The sequence below is a fragment of the Jaculus jaculus genome, chromosome X, assembly GCF_020740685.1.
Source record: "Jaculus jaculus isolate mJacJac1 chromosome X, mJacJac1.mat.Y.cur, whole genome shotgun sequence".
Classification (NCBI taxonomy): Eukaryota; Metazoa; Chordata; class Mammalia; order Rodentia; family Dipodidae; genus Jaculus; species Jaculus jaculus.
This window is the reverse complement of record NC_059125.1, coordinates 86,349,047-86,368,228: the sequence shown is the minus strand read 5'-3', so window position 1 is coordinate 86,368,228 and position 19,182 is coordinate 86,349,047. Positions and strand designations below refer to the sequence as shown.

Here is a 19,182-nt window from a genome sequence, read left to right as displayed (position 1 = left end):
CATCTCATTTGGACCCCATGATATAAGGACGAAGATTAATGGGTGCGTATATTTCATCAGTAACTCTAATGAGAGACTCAAGGGCTTTGGTGGCTGCTTTGCAATTGTCCATGTGGCCAGATATATATATATGTGATGTCACAATTACTTGGGAAATTAGAGATGAGTCCTTTACTGTTATTTTGCCAGTCTTCTTTTTCCATTTCTTTAACACCTAGACCTATATTTAGAACTGTTTTCTGTCTTTCTGGGAATTTGATTTGTACTTTATTATCTGCAGTAATCTGGTAATCGTGTGAATATATTGATCCCATAATGAAAGGATGGGTCTTTTGGGGTATATTTCGTTGAAACTTTGGAACCAAATGGTTTAAACAGATCCTGAATGTGTTTTTTTGCTGCATGAACACAAGGCTTTGCCCCTTTTACTGTTATTTTTGCAATGTGTTGTCCTATATGTGAAAAGGCAATGGCCAGGCCTCCATACTCCTCATTCATTTCTCGTAATAACTGGTTCTTTCTCAAGACAAAGTAATGGTGGAACTTACAACTTATCACAACACTGTCTTCTTCTACAGTCTCTAAGTCTTTCAATAAAATGTCAAGCTCCTTTTTTACATTTTTAACAGCTTCCTCTCTTCCTGTGATCTTTACCAATTCTTGATCCTCATCCGTAGTGGTAGGCAAAACAATGCGTGCCCCTGTCTTCTCACAGACTGTGGGAACATTGCTACCATTTTTATTCAGGAGGAATTGATGATACTGTGATTTGACATGAACAGACATGGAGTAACTCTTTGCTTTTTCTTCTTCTACTAGGTAAAGAAGCTTCCTCTTGGCCATTTCCACAGTTTCTACAGAGCCTTTGATAATCACTTTTTGAATGTCGGTGTTGCTTCTCGGAAAATGTATATCAAACTTGTCACCTTCATGCATGATTGGGGTAATCAAAGACTTTTTGGAATTCATAAGTGCTTTATGTATACTAGAAGGAATATAAATTTCTTCTTCTGTAGTGTCATTGATATATTTCTGAATAGAAAGAATCCACTCATGAGCTATTTCACAATTTTCAGGATATCCAGTAATTACAAAATCTTCTGAGCTGCTGCTTTCTGATGGAAAACAAATAGTGGTGTTGCTTATCTCAGAGATTCGTTTGATATTTGAACCTCTTTTTCCAATTATCCTTTTGTGAAGCCTTTTCAAAACAGATACATTGATGGAATAGTTGTTTTCTTTAATGTCTTTCAACATTTTCTCCATATGCTGTTTACATTTATCTGACTCAGGTTTTGGCCCTACCAGTTGGATGGAATCACTTTTCTCCTCGAAGCTGATGATAACATCTGGAAATTTCTTACATATTTCCTGAAGCCTTTCACGTTTTCTTCCAAAAATTAGGTTGTGAAAGTAGTGTTTAATGACAATAAATTGGATGTCCTCATTTGAAGAATTAGCAGCAAGTTCTAGAAGTTCTTTTTTCGCCTTTTGGACATCCATAGATCCACCCTCAATTCTGATCAAGTTATTCTTTTCAGCTTCAGGGGAGATAATGATAGAAACTTGGTGTTTTTCTGAAATTTTGCTTATGTTATCTTTACTATTTTCTATTAGGTACTTGTGAAATTTGCAGTCACTATTTATCTCGGCATAATCCAATTTTTTCATGAGGTCCTTAACAACGAGCTGAAACTGTTCTTGAGCATAATTTACATCCTCTACTGGTCCTTTTAGGATAATGTTATCTTTATCTGTAAAGTGTACATGAACCTTTGGCACATTCTCAGCTATTTTATTTATATATTGATTTTTACTACTAATAACATGTTTGTGCATCCAGGAAGGAGCATAGATGGCAGAAATAATGGAATCTTTAGTATTCCAATCAGCTTCATTAAATACCTCCCCTGTACTACTGGGCTCTCCATCATGTGTCTCCAAATCTGATGTGCCTCCTGAGGATGAGGTCTCTATTAAGTCTTCAGATTCTGCTAAGATTTGGTATAAGAAACTTTTCTTGACACTAGAGGAAAATCCATGAGGCCATTTCTTCACCATATCTCCAGATTCAGTTTGTGTTTGGGGCTTATCAAGCATCTCTTTTATACAGTCCTGTGATGGATCCATTTCAGGCTTGCTTCCAATAAACTGTATATCCATCTCATTGATATTCGACAATGGAATTAAGAGGTGTACCACGGTTTCCTGGAAAACAACATCACTTACATGACTGTGTGGCTCAGCAGTCACGGAACTAGATGCTTTCTCCATATCTAATCCCTGTATCACACCCTTATGTTTTTTGGCAGATGTAGAAAGGTGTCCATATGAGTTCTTATTCTTTATTTGTTTTTTGTCAGTGCTACCAGCACAGGCTTTCTCCCTATGTGAACACTTACTCTTGTTTTTCTTTGCAGCATTTTGTTCCAAATCTAGTACTTCATCTCCAGTCTGGCCCAGAAAAAACCAGTGTTGTTCGTTGGGGATAAGAGTCATACTCAAACTTTGTTCACGACACCATTCAACAATTTCTTTGTGAGCTTTTCTGACAGTATCTGGATTACCAGAGACTGTCACATAGAGACCTTGGTTTTGCAAAAAAAAACATCCTAAATTGGCACCAGTCTTTTTCACAATATGTGCATAGAAGTTGTCTAGTGTACCTTCACCAACTTGAAATAAATGGTATTCCTCCTCCTGTGGCAAATAAAAAGCTTGAGTAGAGATTAAAAATTTGGCCTGTTGATCTTTCTTGCTTGAGGATTCTACTATTTCTTGAGGACCTTTTAACAATTTTGTTTCTTCCAGGTGTTTAGTAACTTTGTCTCTAGATGTGGTCTTCCCAACCACATCTTTTGATGTCAAAATTTTGGTATGGCTTTGTTTGGGAATACACTTCTTTTGTTGCATAGTATGTTTGTTTTTGGAATCCATGCTTGGTGCTTGAGTAGATATTATCCAGATGTGTTGCAGGGAAATGGTCAGCAATCAACAAAACAATACCTCCCGTAATTGTCTCCTTGCATATTACTGTATGGGGAGAATAAACACTGTAAAGGTATATCTCTGTTCCAAATTAACCTAAAGACTCAATACAATGAAAATTATGCTTCTATATTCATGCATTTTACCAAAAGGTGAAAAGTTTATCTAGTTATCTCTTCAAATCAACTCTTACATGAGCACCATATGGGCTTCGATTGTGATAACTGCAAAGAAACTGCCATCATGGCTGGAAGCCAGGAGAGAGTCAGTCCCCAGACAGTCAGCATGTCTAGTGACAGAAGGTGCTACATGGGTGACTGGGGGAAATGACCAATATCTGTCCAAGCAACTCATGGTATAAACTACTTAGCAACAAATAACCTGTTGTGATGCCCACACAAGTGCAATAGTGGCACACAGCCATGGTGGGGAACCAAGTGCACTTGATTTGGCTAACTGATCCCCTCAGTGGTACGAGACCCATAGCTGGAGTTGGGAAACAAGTCATAACCATATCCAAACATAAGCCCACTCTCCAATATCAAGCTACCAGCAATCATGGGGTACAAGAGGGCCTATACCTATTAAACTCTCTATTTAAAAAGTAAGGGTTATCTCATTTGTCCTGGTGTTAACTTACTCTCTGTTGGAGAATCTGCTTCTCTTTCTCAGATAGATGCAGATCCTAAGGAGAGAGTCACCCCATCATACCTCAAAAGGGGCCCAGCTGAAATTAAGGAAAATTGGCAAAACAAGCAAGGGTGCTGTTTTCCTGATGAACCAGATACCAGCACAAGGGGGAAGGAGACCAACACAGAGAAAAACCAACTCCTACCAAATAAGAGAGCCAGAGCCTCAGAGGCCCCCAACACCTTATCACTGAAGCAGACCAAAACTGAACCCAATATGGCTCAGGGGAATTTTGCGGAAGAGGGGGCGCAAAGAATATCAGAGCCACACGTTGGGTCAGGATATGCAGAGACATTTATCATACCAATAACTGTGGGCTAACCCCACAATGCACGGCCCATATACGTCAACAAGGAGGAGCCAATGGGGAGGGGTAGGTCATGGATGAGCCTAATAATGGTACCAAATTGCCTGTATTTGCTGAATAGAAAACTAATTAAAAAAAAAAAAGAAAGAAACAGCCATAAGCATTTCCCAAAGGAATGCCTTCATTTGATTTTATATACAGAGTCAATACTTTCTATGTTCAGGTTCATTACATTTTTCATGATAATTCATTCTTTACTCAACATACTTCTTTAGTGATATTTTATTGTTAACATTTCTCTAAATGCATATCATTGTTGACCTTTTTCCATTTGCCCATTTTCCACCCAAACACTTTTTTATTGAAGTGTATGCTCATATCCTTTACTTATTTCTTTTGTTCTTTTTAATCACATTTCTTACTATTAGCAACAAGTAATACATGTAATTGCAATAAAAAGTCCTTTGACAAGAAATATAATACCCCAGTGTCTTTCTAAGCATGTTGCCTTTATAATAATTTGCTGTTTGCCCTAAAAACATTTAATTATGGGGCTTAGGAGATGTCTTATGAGGTAAATGCACTTGCAGCACAAGCAGGAGGACCTGAGTTTAACTCCTAATACCCAAGTGTACAGGTCTGCATGGTATACATGTCTATAACACCAACTGAGGTTCCCTGGACAGTCAGAATAAATGGAAAATGGGGAATTGCAGGTTCAATGAGAGATACTCTCTCAGGGGAATAAGGCAGAAGAGTTATAGTGGATTCCCAGCATCTTCCTCTGATCTCTGCATGCATATGGTGTGGCTTGTGTGTCTGTACACACACACACACACACACACACACACACACACACACACACATATACATACACCACATGCACGTGGAAACATCATACATACCACACACAAAATAACAAATTTTATGTGCAATAATTTAAAACATGACACAAGTCATATGTATAATTTGATGATTTTTAGTAAGTTTAGAGTTGTGCAAAACCATTACAACTCAAGTTCAGGCAACTCCCATTTCTACCATCACACCCAAGCAAACTTATTTATTATTTTTATATTGTTTTGAGATAGACTCTAATTCCACCCTAAGCTGAAATGAAACTCACTTTGGAGCCCAGGCTGTCCTCAAGATCATAACAATCTGATGATGAATGTTCCTTTCTCCCAACTCACTATGTTGCTGCTGCCAACCTGGCCTACATATTGCTTTACCACTATCTCACACATAAGTCTTTGTGGACCTAAGCATATATTGCTCTGCATATTCGAAATCATATATATATATATATATATATATATATATATATATATATATATATATATATGTGTGTGTGTGTGTGTGTGTGTGTGTGTGTGTGTGTGTGTGTGTGTGTCATACTGTAAGCATTCCTGCTAAAACATCATTATAAAAATGTCTATTATAAAGTTTTCATTGCCATTTATTGTGTGGGTCCTGTTCCAAGCATTGATAAAATACATGCATGTATGTTTGTATGATATTTAAAGCATATTTAAAGAATAATCAAAATATCAGAAGAAAATATATTATAATATACCAAACATAAATGACCACTGAAAAACAGTAGCAATCTACATAGGAGGAAAAGCCATTCTGAATGTGAACCAAAAATAAAAATGAAAATAGTCAATTAAATAAAATGCCACAGATTATTTAATATTGCAGAAAGTGCAAAGAAATATTTCTACTATTACCTTCCTTATAATATGAGGTAATTGTAAAATATTAGCTATATTGAATATTTATGTTATCAATTACTGTGATTTTGTTTATAATGATTGGCACCAGCTTGGAGATTGCACTATCATCAAAGGAACCCTGGAGTATGAATAGAATGGAATATACAGGATGAAAATTCAGCTAGTGCAAATGCAATCTAGTGAGATGAAGATTTAGAACATTTTGTAATTATGTAATAAATTGTAATCACTTTTTACTTTGGGGATAGTTTTTATTTTTATTTTATTTTATATATTTCATTTTATCACCAAGAACTTATGCATGCTATACAAGTGCTTTTATCACTAAGCCATATCCCTAGCCCCTGGACATGAATTTATAAGAAAATAAACACTGTCTACACATACCATGGAACAATCATCAAATTCAGTACACCAAAATAGTTCACACATTTGTGTGTGATACTTTGAATGCAAATTCTCCCATAGCTTTATGTGTTTATGCTTAATCATCATACTCACTTCCCAGCTGCTGGAAATTTGGGAAGTGCAGACACGCCACAGGAGGTGTGTCACTTGTGTGAAGCTTAATGATTCTTAGCCCAGCTTTCCAGATATGAGCCAGCTCTCTCTTTTACTGCTTACTGCCATGCCGACCCCATGATGGTGCAGCTTTCCTTTGAAACTGTAAGCCTGAAATAAGTGTTTCCTTCCATCAACTGCTTCTGGAGGGGTGTTTTGTAAATTAGAAGGTAAAAAATATAGAAAATTACTTTGGATAAGTGGAACCATCACTGAAGTATGCCTGACCATTTGTTTTTGGTCTTTTGGAACTGATTTTGTGGAAGTAATATGAAAGATTTGGAACTTTGAATTAAGAGACACTTTGCAATGCTATAAGACAAGCCTGAAGGACCACTCTTGTCAGAGTCTAAAAGGGCTACATGCAGAGAGAACTATGAACTATTGGTTTTAGGCTTGTGAGGTCTTAGTGGGGAAGAGGGCTTTGTTGGAACCGGGCAAGAAACAATTTATATGACATACTGGTGAAAAAATTGGTGGTGTTCTGCCTGTATCCTGAGAATTTGAGAAAAGTTGAAATTTTGAAAAAGTAATATATTTGACATATTAAGAAATGAAAGTATTGACCTAGAGACTTCAGCCTAGTTCAGCTGCAATTGTTTAGGAGATTGCTAGTTTTGTGATTGCACTAGCTCTTCTTCTGTGGAAAAATGGATGGAGTGCTGATTCTTTTGAAATGAGGGGCTGTGAAAGAAGAATACTGAAAGATTTTTCTCTGCTCCTTAAAGCACACTTGAATTAACAAATTTGGTATCTCACCTTATATTAGTATTGTAACTGTGACAAATGCAGGAGATTATAAGGTCATTGAGTTTGCAATGATGTTTATTGGAACTGGTACATAGGTGATTGGAACAAGGTCATGGTACCTGCATAGAGGTCAGAAGGGTCATAATATGGAGACATGAACATGAACTTTGGGTTGCAGTGAAGACACTAGTATTTTGGAGATGCCAAGGATATGGAATGCCTGCCAAGGTAAGCTGCTCACTCTGACTCAGGTGGATTTGCCCACAAAGTAAACAACCAAAACTTGGAGGAATGAAATGTGTAAACCAGGAAATTAGTCATGGGTCCCAGATATCAGAGAGGGAGTTGCAGAGTTTTTTCCCTGCTGGTTTTCCACTTTGCAGGCTTTCCTGGCCATAACCTCATTACCCCTTTTTATAATGTTGACACTGTTCCATTATGTGTTGGAAGTATATAATTTGTGTTTTGATTTTACAGGGCTCACAGTTTTGGTCATTTGAAAAGCTTTGCAATAGTTGAAGAATATGGGTTCTTTAATGTGGGACTGAAAACATTTTGTATCATTATAAGTCTATGGGGGAACAGAGAGAATGTATTGGATTAAATATGCAATGTTCCCCATATCTTCATAGTGTCATGTGTTCATGATTAAGCCTCATACTCATTTCGCAGATGGGGGAAATTCGGGAGTTGGAGACATGCTGCAGGAGGTTTTCGTTGGGAATGAATATTGAGGTTTATGTGCCTAACTTGTCAGATGTGAGCCAGCTCACTCTCTTGCTGCTTCATTTCATTTTTTCCCCACCAAAGTGAACCTTCCCTTCAAGATGTAAGCCTGAAATTTGCGTTTTCCTCCCATCAGGTGCTTCCAGTCAGGTGTATTTTTTCATAGCAAAAAGAAGGTAACTGCTACATTGGGTTATAGTCATACTTCCAAAGGAATTCTGAATATATAAGTTATCATATGAAAGGATATGTCAATATGAGTTACAAAATGTATATTGAAAAGTTTCTTAAAATTATATACATACTATCATTTTATTTATAATTATAATCACATTTAAGAAATGCATGTGTTTACATATTATTGATATTTGTAGTTTATATTTGTGCACATATATAGGAAATTGCTAAGAAAAAAATATATATGTGCTTGTATGTATATTTGTAGCTAACATATGAATACATTGTATAGACTATTGTAACAGTATATATGTTATGTCAGGACAAAAAAATGGAGTCTCAGCAGTAGGGCGACAGAGACATAAGGAAGTGGGTCATCCATATTCCCCAAGGAACCACCCAGCCATTATCCCTTCCTTGCCTAACAATGTCCCAGGTCTAGGTTTCCTGCCCCCTTATCTCTTGGTTCACATAGTCACTGTTCTTATCTCACACCCTAGCTATTTGAAATGGCTAATGTAAAGAACAAAGGAGTTCTTTTCCCTTCCACACCTTCCCCCAACTGAAGAACTCTATATAGCCCCCAATCTGTAGTCTCAAAATTGACTGTGCTCTTTTCTTGAGAGTCACTCCTCGCAGCTCATATTTTCCCAGAATGAAAGCTTCCATCTTTGCCTCAGAGTGGTCTCTGTGGTCTTGGTCACTTGTGAACCTTACATCTGCTGCTCATGACTTGGGGAAGACTCCCTGTTGTCCTCTTGGATGGCAAGACCTCCTTTTCTGCTGAACAGACCACCAAGCTGCCACTTGACCCTCTAAAAACTTCAGCCCATCTCTGTCTGTTTACTGGCTTTTCACATCCACCACACCATTTCAGCCTCATACTTCTTCCCTTGTCCATCTTCTCTCTTCTTTTTGGTAAGTGTCTCTCTCGGGTTGGCCTACTTTCAGGTTTCATCCCTCCTTGTGGAAGCTGTGCCATTATGCCAGGCTGTACCTCTTTAAGGCCCCAATCCCACGTCTTGAGAAACACTCACTCTTGACACCTCGGTTCTCTCATTCTCTGGTCTACCATACCCTAAGGGGTGCCTTTTCATTCATTTACCATTTTGAGACACTTCCTGTCCCTTTCTCTTCTCCCTTTCCCTCCTGAGCTCTCATCTCCCACTGCCAGCCACTTTCATCTTCCACTACCAGCAGCATTTGCCATTGGTAGCACAGTCACCCTCCTTGCCCACCAATAGGCTAAAAACCCAAAAGTTGTTAGCTATACTGCCTCTGCCCATGTGATAGGTGCAGGCCCTATTCACTCTAATGGGCCAGGGGGTCATATTGGTGTTCTATATAAACCCAGCTTAAGCCCTAGTTTATTTTTCTTTCACCCTTGTTTTGCTCTTTCTCTGTCTCCTTAAGAAGTTAAAGCCTCTAAGACTCTTGGATGGCAACTTATCTTTCTCTGCCACTCTGCCTAGCCACAATATAAGCTGCACCTTATGTCCACATGGCTGAGAATGAGACTTTTGATTTCCAAATTCTCACTGATTTAAAAAAATACTTCTGCCAATGTACAGGCAAATGGTCTGAAATACCTTATTTTTTCATTCTGCACGCATGGCTTTCTCTCTGCTCTACCCGCTTTTCTCACCAGGTCCTTTAAGCCACCTTGCCCCAACAGCTCCTCTACCTCCTCCAGCTTTCTCAACCTCTCCTGATGATCTGCCTGGTAACAAGGTTTGATTTTAGTCTCTGGAGATGTAAATGAAATACAAATTTAAAATGGGAATGTACATCTTCTGAATAAATGAATATGTGAAGGGGAAATGGTTGTCTAGAATCTATAGGAAAAGTGCACCTGAAATTAAAGTGTGTGTGTGTGTGTGTGTGTGTGTGTGTGTGTGTGTTTGTGTGTGTGTGTGTGTGTGTGTCTCACAGTCCTAAGGCTAAAGAATGATTTCTGTTTTGAGCAGAGCCATTTCATTATGGAGGAAGTTCTCCACCAAGCCTACTATACAAGATGGCATAGCCAAGTTCTACTATTGAGTATTCCCCAGAAGAAACACTGAAAGTAATTAAGATCACAGGCAAAAAAATTCTCCTATTCTTAAAGAGTTGTAAGTTGGCAGGATCATAAAAGCACACAGGGAAGTCCAAAACACTCTCTGGAATTTAGGAGGACAAAAAAGAAAAAAAAAATGAAAAAAGAAAAGAAAAGAAAAAAGCCTTGTAGCTCGGAGGTAAGTCCAAAACTCTCCCTGGAATTTAGAAAGAAAAAAAATGGCTGTTTCTTAGCTTCTCTAACTTGGAGAGCCAGGGAACTGCAAGCACAGGGCATCTCAGGATCCTGGCCCCAGAATGATCATGAATGAATGCCATGTTGCCATAAAGAGATGAGACTTCATATAAGAAATTTGTAACTGTTTTACATTTATCTTGCTAAGCTTCTATGGAATACTAAAAGACAATAGCTTCAAAATTTATATTTAACTTTAGAAGCACTTGATACTAAATTTGTAAAAATATTTTTTTCTAAAATTTCTAATAATATTCAAATTTTCTTTCATATTAAAAATATGTTTCAGAAAAGTTATAAATATTAAAGTTCCTAAATCTATGTGTTTATTCTGGGTCAATAGTATATGTCAAATCTGATCTACTCTTTCTTAAAAATGTTATTTTAAGAGGACTTTTGAGGAAAAAATGGTCATATTAAAAGTGTATGGTAAGAACAATAAAAGTTTTTGTTGGTAGTTATGAGATGAACTGACTAAAGAAGATAAACTGGAGAGAAAACTTTATATGTTGGATGTTAAATATTTGATGAAAAGATTGTTATGGAGTGGTTACCTAGAGTGTAAAGTAAAAGTATGTAGATGAAGGTATGAGTAAAATATTTAGATGAAGATATGAGTATGCTTTAATAGAAGGTTAAAGAAAAAGTACTTAATCAGATAATGGAGGTCTTAAGATAAAAAATGACTTCCTAGCACTTACATCAGACTAAAAAAAATATGGCCCTGGCTAGGAGGAGGTAGCTATGGCATTCAGGTTGTAAGCTTAACTTTAACTCATTGATGTTTACCTGGCCACAATGTCATAAAAGACTGAATTTAGAGTACCCAACCAAGTTAACTAAGTTCCTCTATTTGGCAAACTTTTAACTAAATATTAAGATTAAAATTGACTTAATAGTTATTGATATCCCAATGTTATTATATCTTAAACCCTTCCTCAAAAAATCTCACAGAAAAATTATTTACTCTTTTTTTCCCTATTTGATTATATAAATGGACTACATTTAAAACATTAAACAATATTTATCTGTCATATACTTGAAAACTATTTACTACATGGTGAACAGTAAAAGAAAATTCTAAACAAAGTTATGTTGTGATTTAAGATGTAATTCCTCCAACAATTAGTCTTAATACGTTAGTTTTAACTTACACCATTACTGAACAAGGGTACCAAAGTATCACAGGCAATTTTAGAGTTGCTTAAGGTTCTAATAGTTATATATTATGTTATAAAATTTTGCGAATGTTTGAAATTCAATGCAGTTCTCTAAAATTGACTTGGATGATGTTAAAAATATTTATTTTTGCTCATCAGTTAAAGGTCCTTATTTGCAAAGCCAGCTGCACATACATTTGGAAACTGTTTGCAGTGACAAGTGTCCCTCTCATGCCCATTCCCTCTCTTTTCCATGAGCCTTGTGTCCTTTTTTCATTGGATCATGTCAATTTAATCCTGTTCCTCTATTTTTTGTGTATGTTAAAGATAGCCACATGAATTTCAAATACTGACTTAGAGATTGGATGGACATCTTATTTAGCTTTTACATAATATAGATTTTTATTTATTTTAAATTCTGTCAGCAGATCTTTGGTTCATAGTTTACTCTCTGACACCTAATGTGCCTTAAATATGTAAATGCTACTATTTGTTAATATCAGAGTTTTCCAGGTAACAGAAGATGAAAGTATTGTAATTTGGTTTAAACAAAGTCTATTATGTTTGACTATCAATAAGCATGCATCACCATGACTGACTAAAACTATATGATTTTAAGACGGTTCTTGTTCATGCTGGTTTTACCAGACGATTATCACTGAGTTTAAAATCTAAGTCTTATAAAAAGTAACTTGTGGTTTTGTTCTTAGAAAAACTGAAAAAGTTCTTCGTGCCTTAGAAAAATCCACTGTATGAAAACAATGTTAATTTAGTTTGTCTAAGCTTCAAGTAACATTCATAAATATTTTTTGGTTAAGCCTTAAAGTTGTTTAATGGTAAAAGGTACTTACTTAAGAAATTACTATGTGTCTGTCATATTGCCTCTAATGTATGTTATAAATCCGGCTTACTTAACTCAACAATGACCAAGCTTTATTGTATTCTTGAGCTATGTATAATCAGTCTCAGTCAAGGTATTACTTAATTGAATTATGGTATCTTAAGTTCATTGTTTATAGATTTACTAATACTTAAAAATGATTTCTACCCTACAAAAGTAATCTTAAGTTGCTGTTCCACTTCCATTTTGGGGGGGTAATTGTTACTCACATTGATATCCAGACTAGTCAAAGTTGTTTTCAAACACAGACGCTGTTTTATATTGTCTTGTCTTCTTCCTGACATACAATTTCTAGATTAAATCAATTGCCTTAAAGTTATTGATAAAAATAATTGATACAAATATTGTTTTCAGGATACTAAAACATTCTGCCTATATTTATAAGTTACAGATACTTAAAAGATAGAATGTGCATGCTTTCTATGTCCCAGATATAGCTTACACTGTCACCTGACTACTAAACTTCAATATTAATCAGGATGATTTTAAACTATTGTGTCATTCTCTAACTAGATTTGATCTGCTAACAAGATATGGTCTGCACTATTTTGACTAATCTGTTTTGCTAATGAGATATGTACAATCTCTCTGAGTGAGTAATTACCATATGTAGAAGCCAAAATCAATTGAAAACACTGGAGTTAAAAGGATAACTGATATTTTGTTTCCTGCTCCTGGGTCAGAAGGCCACAGGAGATTATGGGATAGTACTAACTTCTATCCTCTGCTAAGGTACCTGTCTTCTTGATCAGAGAGGATGTGGAGACCCAGAAATGAATTCCAAGTCAGGGTATCTACAACAGGAGAGTCACATCAGAGGAACATTAATCCTCCAGGCTTCTCAAAAGAGGGAGGTCCAACTGGTCAGTACAGCCTTGACTTATCCTAGTAGATGACAATGCTGAGAGTCATAGAACTCTTCACAGGTTCCTAAAAGTCTCTCATACAGAGTCATTATAGACTTCCAAATGATACAGTTAATTCTGGATGCCTACATGGTCTTAATCACCCAGTGAGAAGAATATATCTACAATTTAAACAATGATTCAGAATAATAGGCTCCCCTATCTCACAGTACTAGACTTTAACATTAACTCATGCCTGTTGCCTCTGCCTAGCCTTGATTAATTTCACCTACCCTGGCTCCAGTTCCTCCCACTTGCATTAGCCAGAATCAGAGCTATTCCTCAGGCTGACTTCTTTAACACTTTCCCTATCTCATCCAGGGATAAGTACACTGCCACTACAAACAGCACACTCAAAGTTAAACTGTCATATGTTCCTACTCTTCCTCTGATCCCAAATTGCCCCTCTGCCTCCTCTCTTGCCCCAAACCCTCCATCCCTCACTTCTGAATCCTCATCCTCCCTTTACACCTGACATTTTGTTGTCTTGGCTATTGACAAGGCTAACAAGCTCCTTTATTCTCCCTCTGTCTTCTCACAAGGTGCACAGAGCCCATCTCCCTCACCTGCTCTATAATAGGTCTATGCCAGTGACTGCCCAGAAGCCAGATCAATACAGGGATGGTACAAGAGATGTCTCTGCTTTACTCAGGACCAACTTGTAACAATATACTACACTATTGATCTCACCATTCTGCCACCTCTAGCCATGATGAAACTGCCTCCTCATCCCATGCCCTGAAAGGAGACCCATCGGCTGCATTGTCCAGCCTCTTCCATAAGAATTCATCACCCTTAAGGTCAGCATGAAAAAAAATTAATAACATTTGTCTCTTATCATTAACAAAAGGCTAGAATGTTAGGTCAGGACAAAAATGGAGTCACAGCAGGAGGGTTACCGAGACATAAGGAGGTGGGCCATCCACATTCCTGAAGGAACCACCCAACCATTATCCCTTCCTTGCCTAACAATATCCCAGGTCTAAGATTCCTGCCCTCTTATCATTTAGGTCACTTTGTCACTGTTCTAGGCTATTTGAAATGGCTAATGTAAAGAGCAAAGGAGTTCTTTTACCTTCATATTCTTCTTCCAACTGAATAACTCTATATCACCCACTATCTGTAATCTCCAAGTTGATTATGTGTGTTCTTGAGAGTCAATCCTGACAGCTCATGTTTTCCTAGAATAAGCACTTCTGTTTTTGCCTAAGAGTAGTCTCTGTGGTCTTGCTCACTCCTGAACCTTACAATATATAACACACACACACACACACACACACACACACACACACACACACACACACGGACAAAGTAAACTTATGACTGATTTGTAATGAGAGTCGGAACACAATGTCATTATACTTTTAGGTAATCAAACTGTGACCTATGAATGTTCAGTGGTTAAAGGTTCTTGCACAAAACGCTTTCCAGCCCAGGTTTGATTCCTCATTACCCACATAAATTTATATGTATCAAGTAGCACATGAATCTATCATGTTTAAATTTAAAACTTTTCTATTTCAAGCATTATTTCAAACCTAGTTTCTTATACTTCCCACCTCCACCTTACCTAAATCAAAACTTCTTATTTTCAGAAATGTTAATTAATTCTTCTAATCCAAGTTATGAAGGCTTTCTTCCTTACTTCTCCAGATAACATTCCTTGTCTCCTTACCTATTGCTTATGTTGCTATTTCAATCTTAAATATAATACTCATGTCTCACCCATAAATATCATTTCACATACAAAATAATAATATAGTGATATATAATGAGTAGATCAAAATGGCTAATAGATTTATTTCACAATGGCTCTGATAAGTACCACTCTACTGAATAAAAGAGAATGCCTCCTAGCCACATGGAACAAGCAATGTAGGCAAACTACAAACTGAGGTTTGACAAATGGGAAACCAATATGCAAAGCTCCCAGAAGCCACACTTGTGTTACTATAACTCCACTGATAGACTGCAACAATTGTGAAGAAATAAATGTGACTAGGCTAGAGTCAATATTATTTTGGGTTATATTAGCCTTTTAAAATAGCAAGCTGATTATATTTTGCCTTATGTGGTCTGACATCTCTGTAACCAACTAAGATACCTTTTGCTTTGTTGCTCTATGTTAGAATTTTTCATAGCTCTGTTGCCTTCAACCTAAACCTATACTTGTCTCTGAGATATAATTTATTCTCCAATATGATAGGGATCCTCCACATCCACAGTTTAGCTTCTTTTCCCTGATTCCAAAAGAATCAGTTATCATTTCCTTGATAACTATTCTGGATTCATAGTTCCTTCTCTAGCTTCTTATGTTTCCATATATAGATTCCTTTATCCTGACAGGACACTGAATTTAAAGCCCTAGAAATAAACCTTTGCAGCACAGTTCTTTCTCAAGGAACCACCCATTTTCTGTTTTTATACATAACCAAAGATGCTGGAGTGCAACTTCTTGAGCTCCCACTCCCAAACATGGATGAGGAGATTGAGGTTTCAGAGTTACTTCTAACTCCTCCTCCTAGAAAGTAAACCCAAATTCTAGCTTGCAATCCTAAAATCAACACCTTTGATTATGATAATGCCTAAGCCTTTTCAGCTGACTGGGAAGAAACAGTCCCTCTCAGACTTCCACATTTTGTTTCAACAGCTCCAATTCCAAATGGTTTCAGAAATGCTTGCTGTCAGTTGGAACTCTGGAATTGCTTCCCAGTATGATAGGACTCTTTCATGCTCATGCCTACCTCTACACCCTGTCTTGACCTCAATCCCCAGACTATCTACCAACCCATAATACTATGTTGTCAATTTTCCCTGATATCAATAATGCCCCTCCATAGATGGACTGACTATAGGTCCCACATGTAGCACTCAACTTTCCCTTGCCATTTCCCTTGTTCTTCCTTGGCTACTCCCTTATATCCTAATTGTACTCCTGCTTATATTTTTATCTTGTCTTCTACATTTTTTTATAGAAATTTATCCTAAAATGTCTTAATGCCATTACCAACAATGCTACTCCTTCAGTAATCTGAGACTCCAAATTAATCAAACTCTACCTCCTCTCAGCAGATAGTAGTGAGATCTTGGAAGTTCTTCCAAGATGCAGTCAGGAATGAAGGAGATAGCAAATCTCTTTATTGACGCTCTCCAGAATTTGACATATCCCTGCTGGACACCAAGGAGGTTCTCCAAATATCATAAACTGACCCCTGTTCTCTGAAAAGATAGCATCCTCTTGACATATGGCCTCCAGGGAGCCATATACCTGGCTGGATATCTCAGTAAAAAGAGAAAGTTGGCTTCCATCACTTGCTAATCATTTTTACTCCCCTTCTTGGCCTGTACAATGCAACGTTTTTATATACCCCCCCACACACAGTCCTGCAACTTAGTTTCTTTTCACTTCTTTTTACATTTTGTTAAAATAATTTGTGCATTTTATTTTTTTTCCTTTTATATCTTGCTTTTGATTTCCTTTAATCTTTGCTTAAGGTAGAAAAATAGAGAACTGACTTTAGACTTTCCTTTCTAATGTTGGCATTAATGCTATAAAGGTTTTATTTAGCACATGCTATCCTAAAACTCACTGGGTAGACAAAGTGGACATGGACCCTTTTAAAAAAAATTGTTTATTTTTATTTATTTATTTGAGAGTGACAGACAGAGAGAGAAAAAGGCAGATAGAAAAAAAGAATGGGCATGCCAGGGCCTCCAGGCACTGCAAACAAACTCCTGACACGTAAGCCCCCTTGTGTATCTAGCTAACGTGAGTCCTGGGGAATATAGGCTCGAACTGGGTTCCTCAGGCTTCGCAGGCAAGTGCTTAACCACTAAGCAATATCTCCAGCCCAGGACTGAACTCTTGATACTTCTGCTTCTGCTTCCAAAGTGCTGGGATTACACATGTGTGCCAACATGACTGACTAAATATATTTGTTTTTTTAAAAAAATAATATATGTGGAAGTTTGAATACATGTGCCCCATAGACTCTGGTGTTAAAATTAAATCTTCTAACTTGAATCTCCAGCCGACTGGCTGAAGGAGGTATGACTGTGGACAGATCCTGGGGTCCAGCCCAAATGTGCACTTGGGGGAGGATCTGAATTCCAGCCCAAAGGTACCCAGAGGGGTGTGTGCTCTGGCAGGTCCCTGCTCTTTACTGCTGTTATTGGTGCATTTCGGCTGGTGGTGGTTCTTCTCTCTATTTGGATTTATAAAGGGGAGCCAGCTCCTTCCAACACTATGGAACTTTCCATGGATCTGTAAGCTTGAAGAAAATCCCTTCTTCCCATTAACTGTGTCTATTTGTACGTTTATCCCAGTAACCTTAAGCTATTTACTACAATACACATTTAGCCAGAGTCATTAATTTAGAAAATTACCAACATGAATCATTACAAAGGAGAAATCAAATAGTACCATTCTTACCTACAAAGATAATAAGGGAAGATTTTAAAGCCATCATTATTAAGAGAATGCAACATACAGGCTGGAGAGGTGGCTTAGCGGTTAAGTGTTTGCCTGTGAAAGCTAAGGACCCCGGTTCAAGTCTCGATTCCCCAGGACCCATGTTAACCAGATGCACAAGTGGGCACACATGTCTAGAGTTCGTTTGCAGTGGCTGGAAGCCCTGGTGTGCCCATTCTCATTCTCTCTTTCTCTCTGCCTCTTTCTCTCTCTGTCTGTTGTTCTCAAATAAATAAGTAAAAATAAATAAATAAAATTTAAATAAAGAAAATGCAACATAGACTATATGGGGGGCAGGCCAACTGCTAAGATGTATTTGGTTGTATCTGAAAACACAATTATTTATGAAACAAACTTATAAAAATCATTCAATAAACTTTATCTAGTTGTGGCGTTTCAGGTCATTTCAAAGGCTACAATAATACATAATGCACATTATTTCCCTCATCCAATTTTGTTGAAATATTTATCTAGGTTGTAGATAAATGGTAGACCACTCATCTAGCATAAAGTATTCCTTGAATTTCATCCCTGGAAAAATAACCTCCAAAACCAAAATTATTAGACTATATAAGATTTTTGATTAACTAAATTCATTTCATAGTAGTAAAATTCTATAAACATGCCTGAGGGGAAAAAAACAATATTTAGGGGTTATATGTCATAAAGGAATGTGTGCATGCAAGGAGAAAATATTACTCTGAGGACTTTATATTCTTTAATAGATTCTCTAGGTCCATACTGTGATTATTTCCCCATTGTTACCAGACTGGCTATAACTGCATTCTGGCTATCTAAAAGTCTGTCCAGACCAGACAAATAATTTTATTCCATAGCCATATTTTAGATACTCTACTGAAGTCAGCAAATGTTAGTAAGCATGCCTCACTGCTAGAAATAAGTTTTGAGTAAATCTATAGAATATTCCTTGAAAGACATTTAATATGTCCAACCCTACCTTTTCTTTTAGTCCAGCCTACAGGATTCGGTTTGATGATAAATCTCTGAGAGCACAGATTTAGCTCACAGGGCTCCAGAATAATTACAAAGGACAACTTCATGGAAGGGGTGGTGATCCTCGTCTGACTGGCAAAGCTGAAAAGAAAAATGCAAGTCATACATTATTTGAAACTTATCTTGTATATTCAACATATAGTGTGATCATAAAACATATTTCAGCACTATGATATGTAGCTATTCAGAAGTTAGCAGGTTTGAATGCACTTAGGATGAACCTTTCTCTCATAATAAGCTTTAGACCACACCACTTGTAGCCCTAGTAACATACTGTTTTTGAAAAGTGGAAAGTATCACAATTTACTCTCCTTGAAATCCCAAATGCCATATGAATGTAGGGAGCAATCATGAAAGTTACCTATTCTTAAGTTGTAAAACACCAGGGGTTGGGGATATGGTTCAGATGGTATGAGTACTTGGCATGCAAGCATGAGTACCAGAGACCACCAGCGGGTAATTTCCCAGAAATCATGTAAACATCTTGGTGTGGCAATACACAT

General features: G+C 37.1%; 1 protein-coding gene across 1 annotated transcript; it reads right to left on the bottom strand.

The window, feature by feature from the left end:
• Positions 1-270: 270 nt before the first annotated feature.
• LOC101614240 (vigilin-like) lies at positions 271-2,937 on the bottom strand. The gene has a single exon (XM_045139902.1). It carries the CDS (start codon positions 2,935-2,937, stop codon positions 271-273), a length of 2,667 nt encoding a protein of 888 aa, XP_044995837.1.
• Between the last annotated feature and the right edge of the window lie 16,245 nt (positions 2,938-19,182).

Excerpts from the sequence above, each read along its gene's own strand:
- LOC101614240 (XM_045139902.1), bottom strand. The coding sequence starts at position 2,937 with ATGGATTCCAAAAACAAACATACTATGCAACAAAAGAAGTGTATTCCC.